Raw genomic sequence first — 17,577 nt, forward strand, 5'->3', positions numbered from 1 at the left:
GCTGGAGGTGGGGGGGAGAAAGGGGAGAGAAATAAATAAATAAATAAATAAATTTTTAAAAAGGCAGTCATCAATTTTTTTGATCCACATAGAACTTTATATTAGATAAGCATGACAGGTGGTATTATACTGAGGTTTAGGAGATTAAGTGACTTTTCAAAGGCCAAATAGGGTCTAGGCTTATAAGGCAGATCCGTTACATTTTATGTGAAATCTCAGAGATAGCGATCTTGAAAAAGGCTCTTTGAAAATTAACAATCTGTGTAAGACGAAAGGATCTTAAACAGCATCATCACTGTATTTCCATTGGGCAGAAAGTTGCATCTTCAAAAATGAATTTGATTTTAATTACAATAGAGTTCTCACCCTATCTTCCCTCCTTCCTTCCTTCCTTCCTTCCTTCCTTCCTTCCTTCCTTCCTTCCTTCCTTCCTTCCTTCCTTCGTTTCTTCCTCCCTCCCTCCCTTCCTTTCTCTCTCTCTTTTTGACTTTCTCTTTCCTCCATTCTTTTCAACAAAATTTACATACTTGGCTAATAAAAGAGAAAGAGAAATTCAATACAATGGGATGGAAAATGATTCAAATCCTTTGATCTACTTGCTAAGGCTGAGAATCAAATTTGATTCTGAGTTACTTGATACTAGTAAGTAATTCAATTTTCAATAATTGGAAAAGAAGAATATGTTATTTTCTCAGAAAAAAAAGTCAGATATTCTTAGAAATCAACTCTAAAATACGTTCTTAATTAGGACCCCTAATTTAAGTAAGATTCTGAATTGCAAAGTGAACATAGTACAACATAAGTTTTACAAGTAATAAAATGGAATAATATTCCATGATTATTTCTTGAAATCAGAGTAAAACATCCAACACACTGCATTTCTGAAGCTAATGCTCAGCACATAAAGCTTCCAGCATTCGCTGTATGATCAGAACTGGGATTTACAGAAGCTAGAAAGGAGAACACAAATCTCGTCTCTTTTAGATCATCTTCTCTACAATTAGCATTTCTGCCAGACAGGCTTTTGAGTGACTTAGACACATTCAGGTTATTCTCTCCAACAAATCCAGAAAAGGTGCTGAAATTAGCAAGGAAATGTATTATCAAGTATAAAATAAATGTTGTAATCATATTGAGCATAGTAAATAGTTGTGGTTTTTGTTCAAGAGGGGAAAAGTCAAATAAATACATTAGGGAGTTCAGAAAAATGAGTTGTTTATACGTAAAATTTATTATTCTTAAAATCTGGTCATGGAAATCTGGGAGATAATAAGGAATAGTCCATAAATGGTATTGGATCACTAAGACTACCATAAAGAGATGAAAGAAAGGAAATGTTGATAGTGTTTATAAGGGAAATTAGGAAAACAGAAGTGCAAAACAAAGTGGGAGAATATCTGTAAATTTGGTAATTATACACACAATGAATGCAGAGTACCCATATTCATCAGTGTATTTGATACGAGGAAACAAAAATGTAATTTAAAGTTAAAAATTTAGATGGCTGAAAGATGTGTTCCTGAACACTTTGAGAGAATGTAGGAAATTCATATGTTAATTGATGGTAAATTACATTATATTTATATCTAATACCTGAATGCAAGCATGGAGTAGATTTTCATCAGTCTCCCTATTTGTTTTAGTAACCAAATGAGATAAAACTTAAGAAGACTTATTGCCCCCAGAATGTGTTTTATTCCATAACCCATGGTGAGTGTTCCTATCTGGCCTTAAGAAAATAATATAGCACTTTGGAGCAAAGATGCAGCCTAGTAATCCAGCACTGGAAGCCAAGATGGAGAAGATCTCCACAGCTGCCATGACCTTGCCCTTGGTGCTGTGGTAGACAGGGAGGAAAGTGACCCAAACACTGCAGAACACCAACATGCTGAAGGTCAAGAACTTGGCTTCATTAAAGGTGTCAGGAAGGTTCCTGGCCAGGAAAGCTACAATGAAGCTCACAAAAGCCAGGCAGCCCAGGTATCCTAGGACACAGTAGAAGGCAGAGGCTGAGCCCTTATTGCATTCGATGATGATATAACCAGGCTCAGAGTGTGCATCTTTATCAACAAATGGAGGAGAGGTTCCCAGCCAGATGCCACAGAGTGTCATCTGGATCAGGGAGCAAAAGGGAATAACAAAGTTAGGTGCCCCTGAAACCAGCCACTGCCTTATCCTTCTCCCTGGAGCAGTGACCTTGAATGCCAGAACCACTGTGATTGTTTTGGTCAAAACAGTGGACACAGCCACAGTAAACACAATTCCAAACGTGATTTGTTGGAGGATGCAGATGGCTGTGTTTGGGCGACCAATGAAGAGTAAGGAGCAGAGGAAGCAGAGCTTGAGGGAGATGAGAAGGATGTAGCTGAGGATCCTGTTATTGGCCTTGACTATGGGAGTTTCTCGGTATTTCACAAAGACCCCAAGAATAACCGCAGTGAGAAAAGAGAAGCAAAGAGCTGTGCAGACCAGAGCCATACCCAAAAGGTCTCCATAAGCCAGGAAGGTCACAACTTTTTGGAGGCAGTGATTTCTCTCACTGTTTGCATATTGATGATCTGCACACTTCACACACTCATCCATATCTGGTGAGAAAAGCAACATGTCATCAGATCATGTTCAGTAATTTTAACTTTTTTATAAGTCCCTGAAAGAAACACATTGGATACTTTTATTCTTTTTTGTCAACTTGCATTGAATTCACAAAAGTGTGTGTTATAATCTGTTTATTTTTCTTCCCTCAAACTTTCTCTTAGAACTCTGACCTTCTTTCAACATTCAGACCTTCAATTGGATAGGATTTGCTCTTTTCATTTAGTGTTGAGTTTCGATTTCTTCTTAGAGATATATTTCTTCTAGAAATATATTCACTGGTGGGTAACATATACTCATAAAGAGCACATATTATAATTGCATGATTTATGAATTATGAAGAAGGAAACACATGGGTAACAATATAAAAGCCAAAAACTGGAACTAAGCTGCCCATCTGAAGCTCCTTTCCTAACTTCTTCAAATAATTACATCTCCCACATCTTCGAAGATGCTACCTTGCTGATTTCTAACATAGATTACTTCTGCTTGGGTCATTTTACTCAATATTATTTATATGATATTCTTCTATGTTACAGTATGCAGATATGTTTTCTTTTTACTAACACTTCTAGTCTGCTAAACCTTCATTCTCTTCACTCTGCACCCATCTGCTAGTAACGTCTACTCAACTTCCTGACTCTGCAGATTTGGTACTTCTAGACCTCTCTTATAAGATATTGTACAATATTTTTTCTTTCTTTAACTTTCATATTTCAATAGTGTAATATTTACAAGTTTCTTTTAATTAGCCTCATATCTCAGAAATTCATTTTTTACTTGTTGCCAAATAATGTACTGTGGTGTGTATGTCCCATATTTTATCAATTTAGCTCTTGATGGACACTTGCATTATTTCCACGTTTGTATTATGAATAATGCTTCTATAAATATTGTACACAATTACCATTCTGAGAACCTCTTTTCATATTTAATATAAACCTAGAAGTGGATTGCCAGGTCATGTGGTGATTCTATACTTCAATTTTTAAGGAAGTCCTATAATGCTTCCCACAGTGGCTGAACTAAATTACATTCCCACAAACAGGCGTTAGAATTCCAATTTCTATGATTCCTCTCCAACAATTGTTATTTTATATTTTTAAAATACAGTTATCTTTTTTGGGTGTGAAGTAGTAAAAACTATTCACTTATACTGCTGGATAGATTTCAATTATATTAATACATCATATTTTATTTACACATTTTACTGGTGATAGATGATTAAATGTTTATGCATTTTGATTACTATCGATAGTGCTGCTCTGAGCATCTTTAGACATCCAGTACAAATATGATGCTCCATTACTGGGTCATATGCTATATAAATATTCATCTTTCTAAATAATGCCATCCACTTTTCCAACTACTTACACCAGTTTAAATTTTAGCAATCAACATTCATTTCCTTGTACCATGTTCCCTTAGACCCTTGACATGGAAGTTGTTTAATTTTTGCTATTATGGGGGATGCTTTGAGCTTTTTCACTGTAACTTTTGTTTGGAATTTCTTGGAGAGTAGTTAATCTGTACACTAGCTCATATGTGCTTTGCACATTTCAAGCTTTTTTTGAGGAAAGAGCTTGTGCTCAAGCCATGCCCTTTTTAATGATGTATTTTCTGTCTCTCTTGTGATTTAGTAAAAGCATATATATGCTAGGAATGATTTCTCACTGGCTAGAACTATTTTACACATTTTATCCAACTTTGGTTGTTCCCTTCTATTTCCAATTTGGTAAGCAATGGTTTTGTTGTTTGTTTTTAAATAATGAATGGATACTCAATTTTATTCAATGTTTTCCTGAATTTTTTGAAATGATGGTTTCTCCTTTTCAAGGTGCTCATGTACTGATTTATTTTGCATAAAATAAACTTCATCACAATAAGTTCTTTATGTTATATAGCTGGATTTGGATAGCAGCTTTTCTTTTCAGCAAATATGAGTTTAGGCTCAAGAGCAAAATTGACCCATTATTTTATTGCTTACAGCAATGTTATCAGACTTTGGTATCAATGTTAAGCACTTCTCGTAAAATTAAATGTGCAGTTTTTCCAGATTTTCCTAGTATCTGTAAATGTTTGAGTAGATAAGGATCCTTTTTCCTTGAAAGTTTGGTTGCCTTTTTCAGTGAAGTCATTGGTCTCCCAATTTTTTTTAGTAGATATGTCATTTTAAACTATGGTTTAAAACCCAAATGGATATGAATATTTTCAGATTTTCCATTTTTCTTGGGATGGTTATGGTAACTTTTATTTTTGTGGGAATTTGAGAATTTCATTTAAATTTTCAAATATTTTGGCATGAAGTTATTTTTACTATCCTTTTATGATTTAATATTTCTGTACATATTTCCCACTTTTAAATCTTTTCACTGTTTATTATGCAAATTTTCTTAATTCATTATTCTATCAATTCATCATTACCTAACAATTTGTCTTTCATTAGATTTAGCTTTGAGTTTTATCCTTTCATATTTGTCTTTTATTACATTTTCTTTTTATAGTTATTATTTTCAATCTTCCACTTTCTTTATGTTTATTCTAATGTTATTATTTTAGTTTGTGATACTTAAACATCAGATTTTTTATATTTAAATATGCATACTAATAATACACACATAGGCATATAAAATTTAACATTAAATATTAGTCTCTGAAGATACCTTTAGCCCTATCATATAAGACACGAAATGTGGCAATTTCAATTTTAAACATTTCATAAATCCTATCATACTATTTACTTTAAACCGTGGGCTATTTAATAGTGTATTTCTTAATCTCCAAATGTATGAGAATTGACTTTGTAGATATACTATTCTTTTACATGTGCATGTGGAGCATTTACTCAAACTTGCTTATAACCAATGTGTACTTGAATCATTTTCCCAAGTTGACTAAATGCCAGGTTATATCATCAGAACAACATGTCTCAAAAAACTGAAACAACAGTAACCATTTCAGGGAATTAAATTGCATACAAATCACCAAAAGAAACTTAGAAATTTACCACCTTAGAAGTGATTCTATATTTTAATATCATGAATATGAATAATTTCAAGATGTTAATTATACTATGAAAATAATATTAAAGACTATTCTACATCATATCTCAAACCCCATCCTCAATATTCTGTGTTATCCTGTCACATTGAAACTCTTTTCCGGTGCTCTGAATCTCTGAATATTATATGCAGTGGTGGTTTCCTTTTCTTCATTTAAAATAATTTGGCCAAGATTTTATTCCTCCCTTCACTCATTTTACATAATACTAATTTCCTGCCTCTCTGAAGAACCCATGAGACCCGTCCTCTCAATGCAGGTACGGGTCAACAGGTTCCTGTTCAAACATTCACTGTGTGCTTTAAGCATGGACCAAAAAAGTCTATGTTTTTCTCCCCAATTATCTGGGAACTTGAGGAGAGGGAAAACTAAAACTCCTCATCAAGGGTAAGTTAGGTCATCTTCATTTGTACACAATAGAAATAAATATTTCTAAAATCATTCCCAAACATTCTGAGCAGCTGCTCTGTGTCATGAACAGTTTTAGGCACAGAAACTGAGGAAGGTCTAAACACATTACATAAATATAATCTAAACAAGCTTTCACTCAATATGGAAATCAGGTACTTGGAACACCATGTACTAAATTCCAAGAGAGGGAGAAAAGGTGTATTAATTTGGTGGTATCAACAAAAGGGATTCCTAGAGACTATTTGGCCTTACATGTGTCTGAACAATGACTCAATTAAGCTAGTTCTGGGCAGAGAATTGGTGTCATTTCAAAGGGAAATATTTTTTATTGTAAAAATGAAATACTATACAAAGGAAGGAAGAATTTTGTTTCTGTAGTTGTCCTCCAGATTCTTTCTAAAACCTTGTATGAATTGGGGATATAAAGGAGATTTGGGGACATTTTTGTGGGCATAAACTTACCTGTCTCATTGGAAATCTCATTCTCTGGGCAGGGAGTGCAAAGAAACCAACAGGCAGCCTTTCCCTCCTGAAAGGTTTTCCTGAATCCAGGAGAACACTTCTCACTGCATACAGATTTGGGAGTCTGGGAAGAAATCAGAAACATGCTCTTAACAGTGAATCTTTAATTCATCAGTATTTAGATTGTTGGCATATTGGAGCACCAACAAATTTAAATTTCAAATACCGAAGTCAAATTAATTGATAAGATATCAAGTTTATAACATGGTATGAAATATAATAACTTAGATATGTATCTTAAATAAATGTTTTCTTTTTCCATCCTTTGGATAGTAGGTGAGAAAATTTATCAAGTGAAATGGTAAGTGGTTAAACTAATAATCCGGTCATGTACTTAGCTGGAAGGAGGGTATAAAGCCTCTGTGTTGCTTAGGTTAATGTATTAACACGGTCACTGTTTGGTCAAGTAAACTCTGGGCTAATTGTTATAAAGGATATTTATGGATGTTAATCATCATGTAATAAACTGCATAAATGAGGCTGATTATATGTAAAATCCACCAGGGAGATTTCTGTCAACAATGAATAAGGTTTTTACAATCAGACTACCTTAAAACAGGAATTGATTTCAGGATTTGGAGAGAATTTCCCAGCTCCTGTTTGGACAGGCAACGTCTCCTGGGAACTGATCAAGGGCCTTCATGGCACCTTCATTGGAGCCCCTGTTTTCAGCCTGCCTGCAGAATCTGGACTTGGCCATTCCCGTGGTCACATGAGGGAATTTTATTGAATCTCATACTATTCACAGATACCTCCTGTTGATTCTGTTTCCTTAGAGAAACTTGCCTATTACAATCTCCATGACAAGATTTTTGATATTTTGTTGTAATACTAAGCATGGTAATTGGGTCCTACCCACCTCTGAAAATCCTGTGGCCCATTCTATCACCTCCTCAGATATAGACAATTGTTGATCTCGTGGCACAGCTGAGTCAAAATGTCCTACTTTAACTTTAGGTCCAAAACCTTCTGGAAAATTCCAAAAGTTGAGAATGTCATAACTGGCTTCCAATTTCCTTTCATCATGAAAATACACTGGGTCACAAGCAGGATTGTTAAATGGGATGTTCTTCAGAAATGGGTGAAGCTAAAAGAGACACACCTGTGAGGAAGTGGGTCCTCTGATCAAGGACAGATCACCAAGGTCAGAACATCCCTGATACTCTATAATCCCTGCTTCCTAAGGCAATTTTATTAACATTCAATTAAGTAAAAAAAAAGAAACCTTAAGGAGGACTAAAATGTCACGGCATAAAATATTAAGTTTTAGGGGAAAACTCCAAATACAACGAGATGAAAACAATCTGTGAGTGTGGAATACAGACAAACCTTATTAGAAGAATCATATCTAAACACTCTCAATTGCTAACTGAATTCTCCCCAAGCAAGGTCATCAATATCTGAAGAGCTTGCAGAATTAAATGATATAATTTATATACAGTATCTAACAAAGTGCCTAAAGCTAATTCAAAAACTAGTTTGTCCCTGCTGGCATGTAATTGTTCAATGGAAGAGGTCTAGGTATTTTATATTAAAACTTTAAGTGGGCAGAATGTTGAGGGCCTTAGTAACAAGAAGCATTGCCGTTGACTAATAACTCCTTCCCTCTCTGCCATTGGCACCTTCCTGTTCATTACCATTTCTGCATAGGGCTAGATTTACCTCTTAGACAGTGAACAAGCAAATCATCTCTGACACTTTTCAAGAGACAGCCCTAAACTTCTTGACTTGAGCATATGCTGCATTCCAAGAAATTTATGATTATGACATATTGTGAAATACACATGCTATTCAATGGAAGAGGTATTACCTGCCAAGGGTAAATCACCAGTTCAAATCCATTTTCCACTGACTGTACTTCTACTTGTTGAAGAAGAATTTCATGAAGGCTCTGAGCCACAGCATACTCTGCATTATAAACATTATAACTTCCTTCATTCATGTCCTTGTCAAATAGCCACCAAGGCAACAACTCCAAGGAGGCATTGGGAGGACAATTCTCCAGAGTGTTGCAGTCAGATTCAGAAACCAAGCAATCAAAAGAGACGTACCACAATTTAGTGAGATAAAAGTCTTCTGGGTATTTTGAAGGTTTAACTGTCTGGATGAAAGTTTTGAAACCAGGCATATCAGCAGTGTGGTGTGAAAAAATGAGGGCCCCATGGAGTGAGTCAAGTAAAAAGTTTCTCTCACTGGTGGTAAAATCCCACTGTGAGGTTGTAACCCAAACTTTCCCTAAAACTAAGAGTCTCCATCTCCAAAAGCTCAATCCCATTAGGGAGTCGGAGTCACCGTAAATGACAGTCACATTCACTGCTGATTTTCTGATCTGGAAATGATATTGCCAGTGTTTTGAAGAATATGTCCTCTCAGTGACAGGGATCATTTCCAAGAAGGCTGCGCAGACTCCATTTTTGTCCATCTCTGCCCTCAAGTCCCAAAGAAACTTTACACCTCTCTTGTCTTCTGAGATGACTAGTCCCACCCAGTTCCAGCTGAAATGGAGCATCACTGAGACCATTGCAAGGGCCAGAGTTGTGTCCTTGGGGGCCATCTGATAAAGAGATGACCGCTTGCCATCATCACTCAGTTGTGGGTCATAGAGGCCAAAAGCAAGCTAAAGGTAGGCGTGAAAGAGCCGGTATGAGAAAGAAGATTGGTCAGAAGCACAAAATCAGCCCAGATGAATATTAAACAATGTATTATTTTTTATTAAATTGTCTTTTGTTTTTAAGATACATAGATCACATAGAATGTTACCTTAAAAAATATGAGATTCCCACATACCCAACACCCCAATCCACCACTACTCCTACATCAACAACATCTTTCATCAGTGTAGCACATTCACTGCATTTGGTGAATACATTTCGGAGTATTGCTGCACCATGTGGATTAGAGTCTACATTGTACTTTACGCTCTCCCCCCAGTACATTCAGTGGTTACGGCAAGATATTAATGTCCAGCATCTGTCCCTGCAATATAATTTTGGGCAACCCCAAGTCCCCAAAATGCCCTTACATCCCATCTCTCTTCCACTCTCCCTGCCCTCAGCAACTATAGTGCCCACTTTTTCCAGATCAATGCTACGTTTCTTCCATCACTAGTAAGAATATTTCTGTAGTAGAATACCAGTAAGCTCACTCTAATCCATATTTTACCTCTCCATCCTGTGGACCCTGGATTGGTGAAATCCACTCCACTTCTATATCAAGAGGGCACTCAGATCTCACATGTTTGATGGATGTGATTCTCCTACTTTGAGTTGTAGGCACTCTCAATTCCTAGTTGTGGTGGTTGACCAACTTCAACCTCCCTGTTAGCTGACCTGGGTAAGTAGATACAACTCCAGGTACTGGTGCTCCTGAGGGCTATAGAGACACACAGGACTATGATCATGGCAGCTGACTCTGGAGTTCAGTGCCCTATTTTGGAATTTGTGTTCCTCAGTGTGATGGAGGTGGACTCAGATGTGATCTTTCTACACATGCCTCTTCTGTCACTTTTACTGCACCTGTGGTTGGCACTGGGGTTGGTGTATATCCAGGAGACCTGAACCTCAAGAATGACCAAATTGCAGCTGGGCCCTGAGCCTCAGCAGAGTTGTAAATCCTACTCACTGGTTCATTAAAAAATGTTTTTAACAGGAAAAAGGAAATATTTGCTCTTCTTATTTTCTAATAATCTCCCTATCCCTGAGAGCATATTGGAAACTACTTGATCAGTCTCAACGGTCTAGGAAACTCCTTTGGCTCTACTCACTTGGTTTCACATATGTTCTAAAAAATGACATGTGAACATCCCATCATGTCACTGTTTATTGGCTGTAACCTTTGAGATATGAGTAACCACAATTTCTTCATTTGACCTTTTCTTTTAAGGTCCCTGAAATTAGCAAAGGAAACATTAATTTATCTTCCCTCCCATCTAATGAGGCTCACCTGTGGAATTTTGTAGAGTTCCAGCAGTGTCCCAATCTGGGCAGAAACTGCCCATGTTGTTCCTGTAAGGGCTGCTACAGACTTGCTCTCTTTCCTACAGGTGTAATTAGGAATGTCCTTGCCCAGCCCTGATTGCCAAATGATGGGATTCTCCAATGTCCTCTGTTCACTGTGTAGTGAATTGTACAGATCAAATCCTAAAGTAATGTTGGGCAAAAGATGGGGGTTCCTGTTGATCTCTTCAATAGCAAAAACCAAGGCCAGAACATACTGGTAGTTCTTGGTCTGAAACCTGTATGGAATGCAAAGTTATATTTAGACAGAAGACTCAAATCATGATTCTATTCAAAGTCAATAAAATGACCAAATTAAGGATGAAAGCAGAAATTGAGTCATTCTTGATTAGTGCTTCTGAAGCCTTGGAAATCAGCTAATCCTAAAAGAGCTAAAAGATATTTGAAGGCTATGACTGAATTTTGTATCTTTGGAGGAAGATGATACTGTTTACAAAGGAAAGTGTAATGAGTGAAAAAATTCATAAAGGATTTTTAATTTATTCTTTATATCAGGAAACAAGAATTATTTTTTCACATTAACACATTATTAAATGGTTTATATAATAGCAGGATTATTGTCATGAGTTTAGAGTAATTCCAACTGAAGGGTATATCTCTTCAAAAGTTCAGTTCCACAGCATAAGCAGAATTGGATAAGAGAGGCAGAGGGGCATAACATCTGTTGGGTGAAAAGTGTCGACAAGAAGATCGATAATCAATTAGCCTTAGGTTCTACCCCATCAAGTTGTGGACATGCCCTCTTCCAACGGTGACATACTGGAAAGAATGTCAGAGCACAGAATAGGAAGAATCATGTAAGGCAGGAATATTTGGGAGAAGGAAACTGATGAAGTGCAAGGTGATCCGTACCTATATCTAACAGGACTGGAAACACTGTAGTATACTAAAGGGAAAGGTGTCATGATGTCTAGGAAGTCTCTTAACCATTTCTTAATCAAAATATTACAATCCTAATAACATTAACAAATAATCCCAGATCTTCCTTTGTACTCCCTTCATATGACCCTTACTCTTTTCATCTTTATTGTTGATTTGTGCACAGTTCCACTTCCTTTATTAATAGCTCCTTTTGCAGGACAAATGAAATTCCTTTCATATTTTTACCTGGCCATTGAATTTCCAAGAAGAACAAAAGTCTCCTGCATCCATTACAAACAGTCTTTTTCACAGGCTTGATTAACACACTAGTAGCTATCGCTTACTGTGCATTTCAACAGTTCGACACAGGTTTTCACGTGTGCTCAATCAATCAAACTTGTCAAATTTTTCAAACATAATTTATGTTTAGTAGATATATGTTGTCATTTTAGAGAGAAATATTGAAATTTCTCACTATGATGCCTTGTTTATACCTTGTTTCATTATTTATTTGTTTGAGGATATTATATATTGATAATAATTGCTATTCGTTTGTGAAGATTTGAACCTTTTTTTTAATATGAATGTACCTACCGCTCAATTCCTAAGGATGCATTTATCCTCATCCAGATATAAATATACTTACCTCTGGTTAATTATGGTTTTTAACTTTTGTAATCTAGGGTATCTTTAGAGCTACACACTTTGGCTTTCAAGTTTTCATTTTTCTTTATATGTGTCTTATAAACACATTTTATAAGGAAGTAGGATGGTATAGTCCCTATGGAAAAAAAAATGAATTATCTACTGGATCTCTTCCACAATATAGAAAAAGAAGGAGCACCATAGCCGTGACAAACACCAAGCAGAAAATAATATGAAATAATCGTAAAAAAGTACTATTAGCGAATTAGGTAATAGTTTATCAGTCTTCACTTTTCTGCAATGATAAAAAGGTGCACACTCAAATAAGTAGATGAAGCATTAAAGAACATTGAGCATCTAACTGAATATATTTGTTTAGGAGAAGAGTATTTTCTTAACATGATTAAACACAAAAACAAAAATGACTTAAATTGAGAAATTAGAGTTTGCTTAATGCAAAGATAGTGAATCAAAATTGGAGGTGGCTGAAGGTCAGGCATGGAAGGATCACCCCCACACAGGGGCTGATCTGCACAGTCTAATACTCTCCCCATTCAGGATCTGAATGGCCAAAAGCATTAGCCAAGTTTGCTGATGCAGAATGTCATATGCTTCATGTATTGCGGTATGTGCTGTGCTTGAAGAATCCCTGAACAAAAAGCATTTTCTTTAAAATCAAGGGGAGGATGAGTTTTGTTAATTCCAGGATTGCCTTGTACCTTACTGGCATTGCTAGCCTATTACAAAATGCAATAAAATCACAGGCAAAAAAGAATGGAAAGAAAGGAGCAAACCACAATCTTGCTGGAAGCAAGAGGTTCACATGGGAAATGCAAGAGAAAACGTGAAAAGTATTTTTAATTGAAAAGGAAGTAGCCAATCAAATATGTACAACTCTTAACAATGTTTAAATATAATATCAATAATTTATTAAGCTTTATGGGAAACAGATATGGTAGCAATAGATTAATAATAAATTCTTAATATTAATAATGGTATAATATTGGGCAATTTCATTTATATATTTTAATACAAGTAAAAATTAATATAATTCGTAATTGATATTATTAAGACATATTTTAACAATAAATGCACTGTAAATTTACCTATAAATCAATTTGTCTGTTACCTGTGAACAAGACCACAAAGCTCTACTGAGGAATGTAAATGCATAACAAACAGGGAAGTGGGTCTAATTCAGTGGTTGAGCACCTGCTTTCCATGTAAGATGTCCCACACTCAATCCCCCGTACATCCCCCAAAATATTACAACTACGTCAATAGTCTACAAACGTTCTATAAAAGTTTAGTAGTAGTATTATTGAATTAATGAAAGTTTTCTAATAATGATTGAAGTAATGAGTGCAGAAATATGTGATAATACCAAATATCATTGATTGCACACTTTTGATGAATTGTACGCTTCATGAATATGTATCAATAAAATTGATTGTTTAAAAAAAAGTTAGCACAATTAGTAGATTCCCAGTTACCAGGGCACAGAGGTTGAGGTGAAGGAGAAGGTGGAATTATTTTTTAGTGGGCATGGATATATTCTTAGAGATGATATACACATTTGGGTAATGGATGTTGGTGATGGCAGCACAATAATCATTTGGAATATTTGAGTGGTATATATGTTATTATAAACTATTTTTAAAAATCATTGAGACATTTATAAAGTTAATGTTAATACAGCTTGAGGTTTCTGGAAATATGGTAAGTTCAGGAAATTATTGAAATAATTGAGAACACTAAGGGGAGAATATAACAGAAAAACCAATAATTGCAGTATTTAATTAGGCACAATATTTTAAACAGAATGGGAATGGCATTGGAAGATATGGATAGATCAACAGGACAGGACAGAAAATGGAGAACCAATCTGTGTTTAAGTGACTATTTCACGAATTATCAAGCTGGTCTTGGAAAAATGAACTGTTTCATTAGTGATGAATGTATATAATTTTGGAATATAAAATGAGGTAATCTACTACATACTTGAGGCAAAATCTTTCCAGTTCTCAAAGGAAACACAAAGTAGTAGAATAAGCACATCTATTTATCAACCTGTAGATTAGGGAGACATGGCCAGAAAGGCACTCAAAATAAAAGAAAATATACCTAAATTTTACTTTAACTGAAATTTCATGTTGTTTTTTATTTAAAGATATGTTACGGAAAAATATTTAAAGCTAGCAACAACATAATGATGAAATGAATTTTTAATGAAAATGCTCTTGTTAATTCCACTAACAACAATATTCTTAAAAAGCGAAAAGCCCTAGATGTGAATAGAAAAATGGCTAAAGCCCTGAAAGGCAAATTGCCACACCCTGAGGTGGTTTGAGTGGATAGCAGAGTGTAAGAAGAAAAGCAGTTAGTGCCTCCTCTTCTGTCAGACATTACACCTCTCTTTCCCTCGGCCTTATAGGGTTCTTAAAACAAGCTGGGACAGATGAGAAAATCTGGCCTTCTACCCCAGGAAATTCAGGTCGAAATGTCCCTGAATGAGCCAAGCTCTACTCCTGCATTAAAAGGCAGCAACCAGCAGCATCCTTCAGAATGAGGTGTGTGCATCAGTCATTGATGACAATGGGACAAATATATTTTGGAAAATTATGGAGAGGAAATAAGCAGGGAAGCATTGGAGGAGTATTAAAGAATGGAAGAGATAGGCAGACAAATATCCAGAAATGTGAAGACAGAAAATTTAGTTGCAAACTCCTTCGAAGGAGAAAGAGGTCCCAAATTTCTAACCCTTCCATCCCCTGTCAAAATTTTGCAGAACTGCTTGCAAATTATATGCTTCAGGCACTTTCAAAAAGCATTAACGCATCATTTTACTGAGTGAAATCCCCTCTTCTCACATAAGCAGAAACTATCTGCTGGAATCTCCTGAATTTTTTTTATCAATTTTTTTGAAACGTGATCCCTTGAAGTTTCACTTCATCAATTCATTAATTACACCATCAGATATAAAACTGGCAGTCTCAGAAATCTAAAAACAGAGGTAGTTTAGATGCCCCCATGAATCAGAATCAAGCTGGAGTTGAAAATATCTCACAAATGATTCATCTCTTATACCTGGTCAGGCAGGCTGTTCGAGGAGGCATGAATGAAGCCCGAGAGGTGATGATACAGAGATATTTCAAACAGTAGCCAGATGCCTACAGTAAGAAATCAGACCATGCGTGGGGGACACATATACATGGGTCATCTTGGTAAGAATATTAGTGACTATCTTCATGGGGAAAGAATAATTAGCAAACCCTTGTTTGGGGAACAGATATTTACCTGAAACCTTTTAGCCAAGCTCTAATGCCAAAGGATAGGTTTTCTAAGACATATCACTTGATCCACTGCTTGCGGCAGCAGACTCAGGAGGAAAGGCAAGGAGAAGTGGAGCTTTTTGGAGAGGGCTGTCTCACTTGGATTCCAGCACTGGAAAAGGGAAAGTCATGGAAACTAAAAGGAAGAAAAATAGAATATTCTCGTTCCCCTTTGAAAGAAAAAATAGCAGTGGGAAGAAACAAAATAAATTACTCACATGCTGGGATGTGGGTAGCAGGTGTGAATGGCAGGGCAGGTAATGTGGAGAATGTTGATCAAGCCATCAGCAAATTGCCTAGGCAGCATTCAACCTAATAATAATGCAGAAAATGAATGAAAAAGCACTTACTGCTGTAAATAGACTTCCTTGTTAGGCTGGGTGATCCAAAAATTTGTTAGAAATGTATAAAGGGGGAAAAATCCACCTATAATCAAGTCTCCATCCTTAAATACACTGGGTTTCATTCTGTGGAAGCAGGTAGGATCTCTTAATCGCCATGCAGAGAGAGGAAGCTGAAGGAGCAGGAAAATAAAAATCAGTGGGTACATCGCAGAACTGTCTCCATGAATCACAGCCAAAGCTTTACATGTGTGCAAAGTATTTATCAGACAGAGATGAATTGGAACCTGTAGCCACAAACAGATATATCTATAGATATAGATATAGATATATAGATATATAGATATATAGATATGTGCACGTATGTGTTTGTGCAGGATATTATTATGATCTGGAAAGGGGAGTCTAATTTCTCCAATGATCTCTTTTTGCTAAGCTTTTCCATATCCTCAAAGACAATAGGGGGAACTGAACATATTTTACCCTTAGGCTCTGCATCTGAGGTCCTGTGCCCAGGTGAAAATCAATGGTTGAAAACATGTTTGGATTATCCTCTTCACCCATAGGCGCTATGATTTCATCAATAAGACTCCAGGGACCACCTCCTCTCCAGGAAGTTTTAGCCTAAACTTTGTCAGTGCAGCAGGTGTAGTCAATGAACTAGTGTCCATCCCATCAGAAAAATGCTGTGTCATGAAGGAAGGACTTATGCTGGTCAAGTTTTAGGAAGAGCATCCTGGGATCATGGACTCCAGAGTCCATTGATATGGGTATCCTAAAATACATAGGTCCCAGTGTAGCAACATATACTATATGGCAGACCCAAGTCTGCAAGCCTTTCATTTGATCAGTCACCCACACGTCGATGTGTCTGTGCCCGGATAAGAAACAGTCATGCTAAAATCAAAACTCACAAATCAGTACCTTAAGAACAATGTAGAAATAAATGTGCATTTTGAATTACTAAAATTGACACATGTATTTACACCTCAGTCCTTATAAACCATCTTAAACCCATAGATCAACAAGTTATACTGATCCATTCCTTCACCTCCAGATTGCTTTCCACTAATATTTGTATTTTTGTGGGAGCATGGTCTTATGTTGGAAACTCTTTTCTTTTCTCAACATAAGACAGAGAAAGTAGCTGGAAAGCACCTCACACACTCTACCACATTGAACATCTGTGGCACATGCAACACCTATAGATTTCTATTACCCTGGTATTAAAAAAAGGGGAGAGGGCTTATGGCAACTGACTTTAAAGGGAATTTAAAGATGTGCTCATTGGGCAAGCACATCCACTTACAAGTGAATCAATGGTAAAGGGAAAGAGTTCTAAGTTGTGGGAATACACATAAATTTATGGCCTACCACACTCAAGTTTGCCTTCTCTGACTAGAGATAGTTAATGATCCCTTAGGCTATGGTTGCTAGAGCTCTTGTAACCCCAGAAACAGACAACCTAAACAGACAACAAGGCTTATTCTTTCCCTTTCAGGTAGGAGTGAAGGTCACATGTCACTGTGCTCCACTGTGGCTATTTTGCAGTCTTAGATGCTGGTAAGTTCCTTTCAATATTTGAGGATATATAGGGATGAATATTATTCCAAAGATTAATGGGAAGTTTGTGGTCCAAGGGTTCAAAATTGGCAGAAAGAGCTATCAAAATGTAAATGCAGTCACATCCAGGTGGCCCTTCCCTGGTGATATTGAGGAAAAATATCCCCTTTTCCAGTACATGATGGACTAAAGAAGACGTACTTTGTAATATAATTTTTCCCTTCTTAATTCCTG

General features: G+C 36.3%; 1 protein-coding gene across 1 annotated transcript; it reads right to left on the reverse strand.

Annotated features, from left to right (window-relative positions):
- Positions 1-1,662: 1,662 nt before the first annotated feature.
- On the reverse strand, positions 1,663-16,344 carry LOC131276873 (vomeronasal type-2 receptor 116-like). Its single transcript, XM_071212806.1, has 7 exons — positions 16,264-16,344; positions 15,195-15,277; positions 10,528-10,819; positions 8,396-9,202; positions 7,445-7,672; positions 6,526-6,649; positions 1,663-2,585 (listed from the first exon to the last, which is right to left on the reverse strand). Exons 1-7 carry the CDS (start codon positions 16,342-16,344, stop codon positions 1,663-1,665), a joined length of 2,538 nt encoding a protein of 845 aa, XP_071068907.1.
- Positions 16,345-17,577: the final 1,233 nt, after the last annotated feature.

The sequence above is a fragment of the Dasypus novemcinctus genome, chromosome 30, assembly GCF_030445035.2.
Source record: "Dasypus novemcinctus isolate mDasNov1 chromosome 30, mDasNov1.1.hap2, whole genome shotgun sequence".
Lineage (NCBI taxonomy): Eukaryota > Metazoa > Chordata > Mammalia > Cingulata > Dasypodidae > Dasypus > Dasypus novemcinctus.

Excerpts from the sequence above, each read along its gene's own strand:
- LOC131276873 (XM_071212806.1), bottom strand. The coding sequence starts at position 16,344 with ATGGGTGAAGAGGATAATCCAAACATGTTTTCAACCATTGATTTTCAC. Across the intron at positions 15,278-16,263 it reads CTCAGATGCAGAGCCTAAGG|GCATCTGGCTACTGTTTGAA; the intron begins GTAAAATATGTT and ends TTCTTACTGTAG. Across the intron at positions 10,820-15,194 it reads CGAACAGCCTGCCTGACCAG|GTTTCAGACCAAGAACTACC; the intron begins GTATAAGAGATG and ends CATTCCATACAG.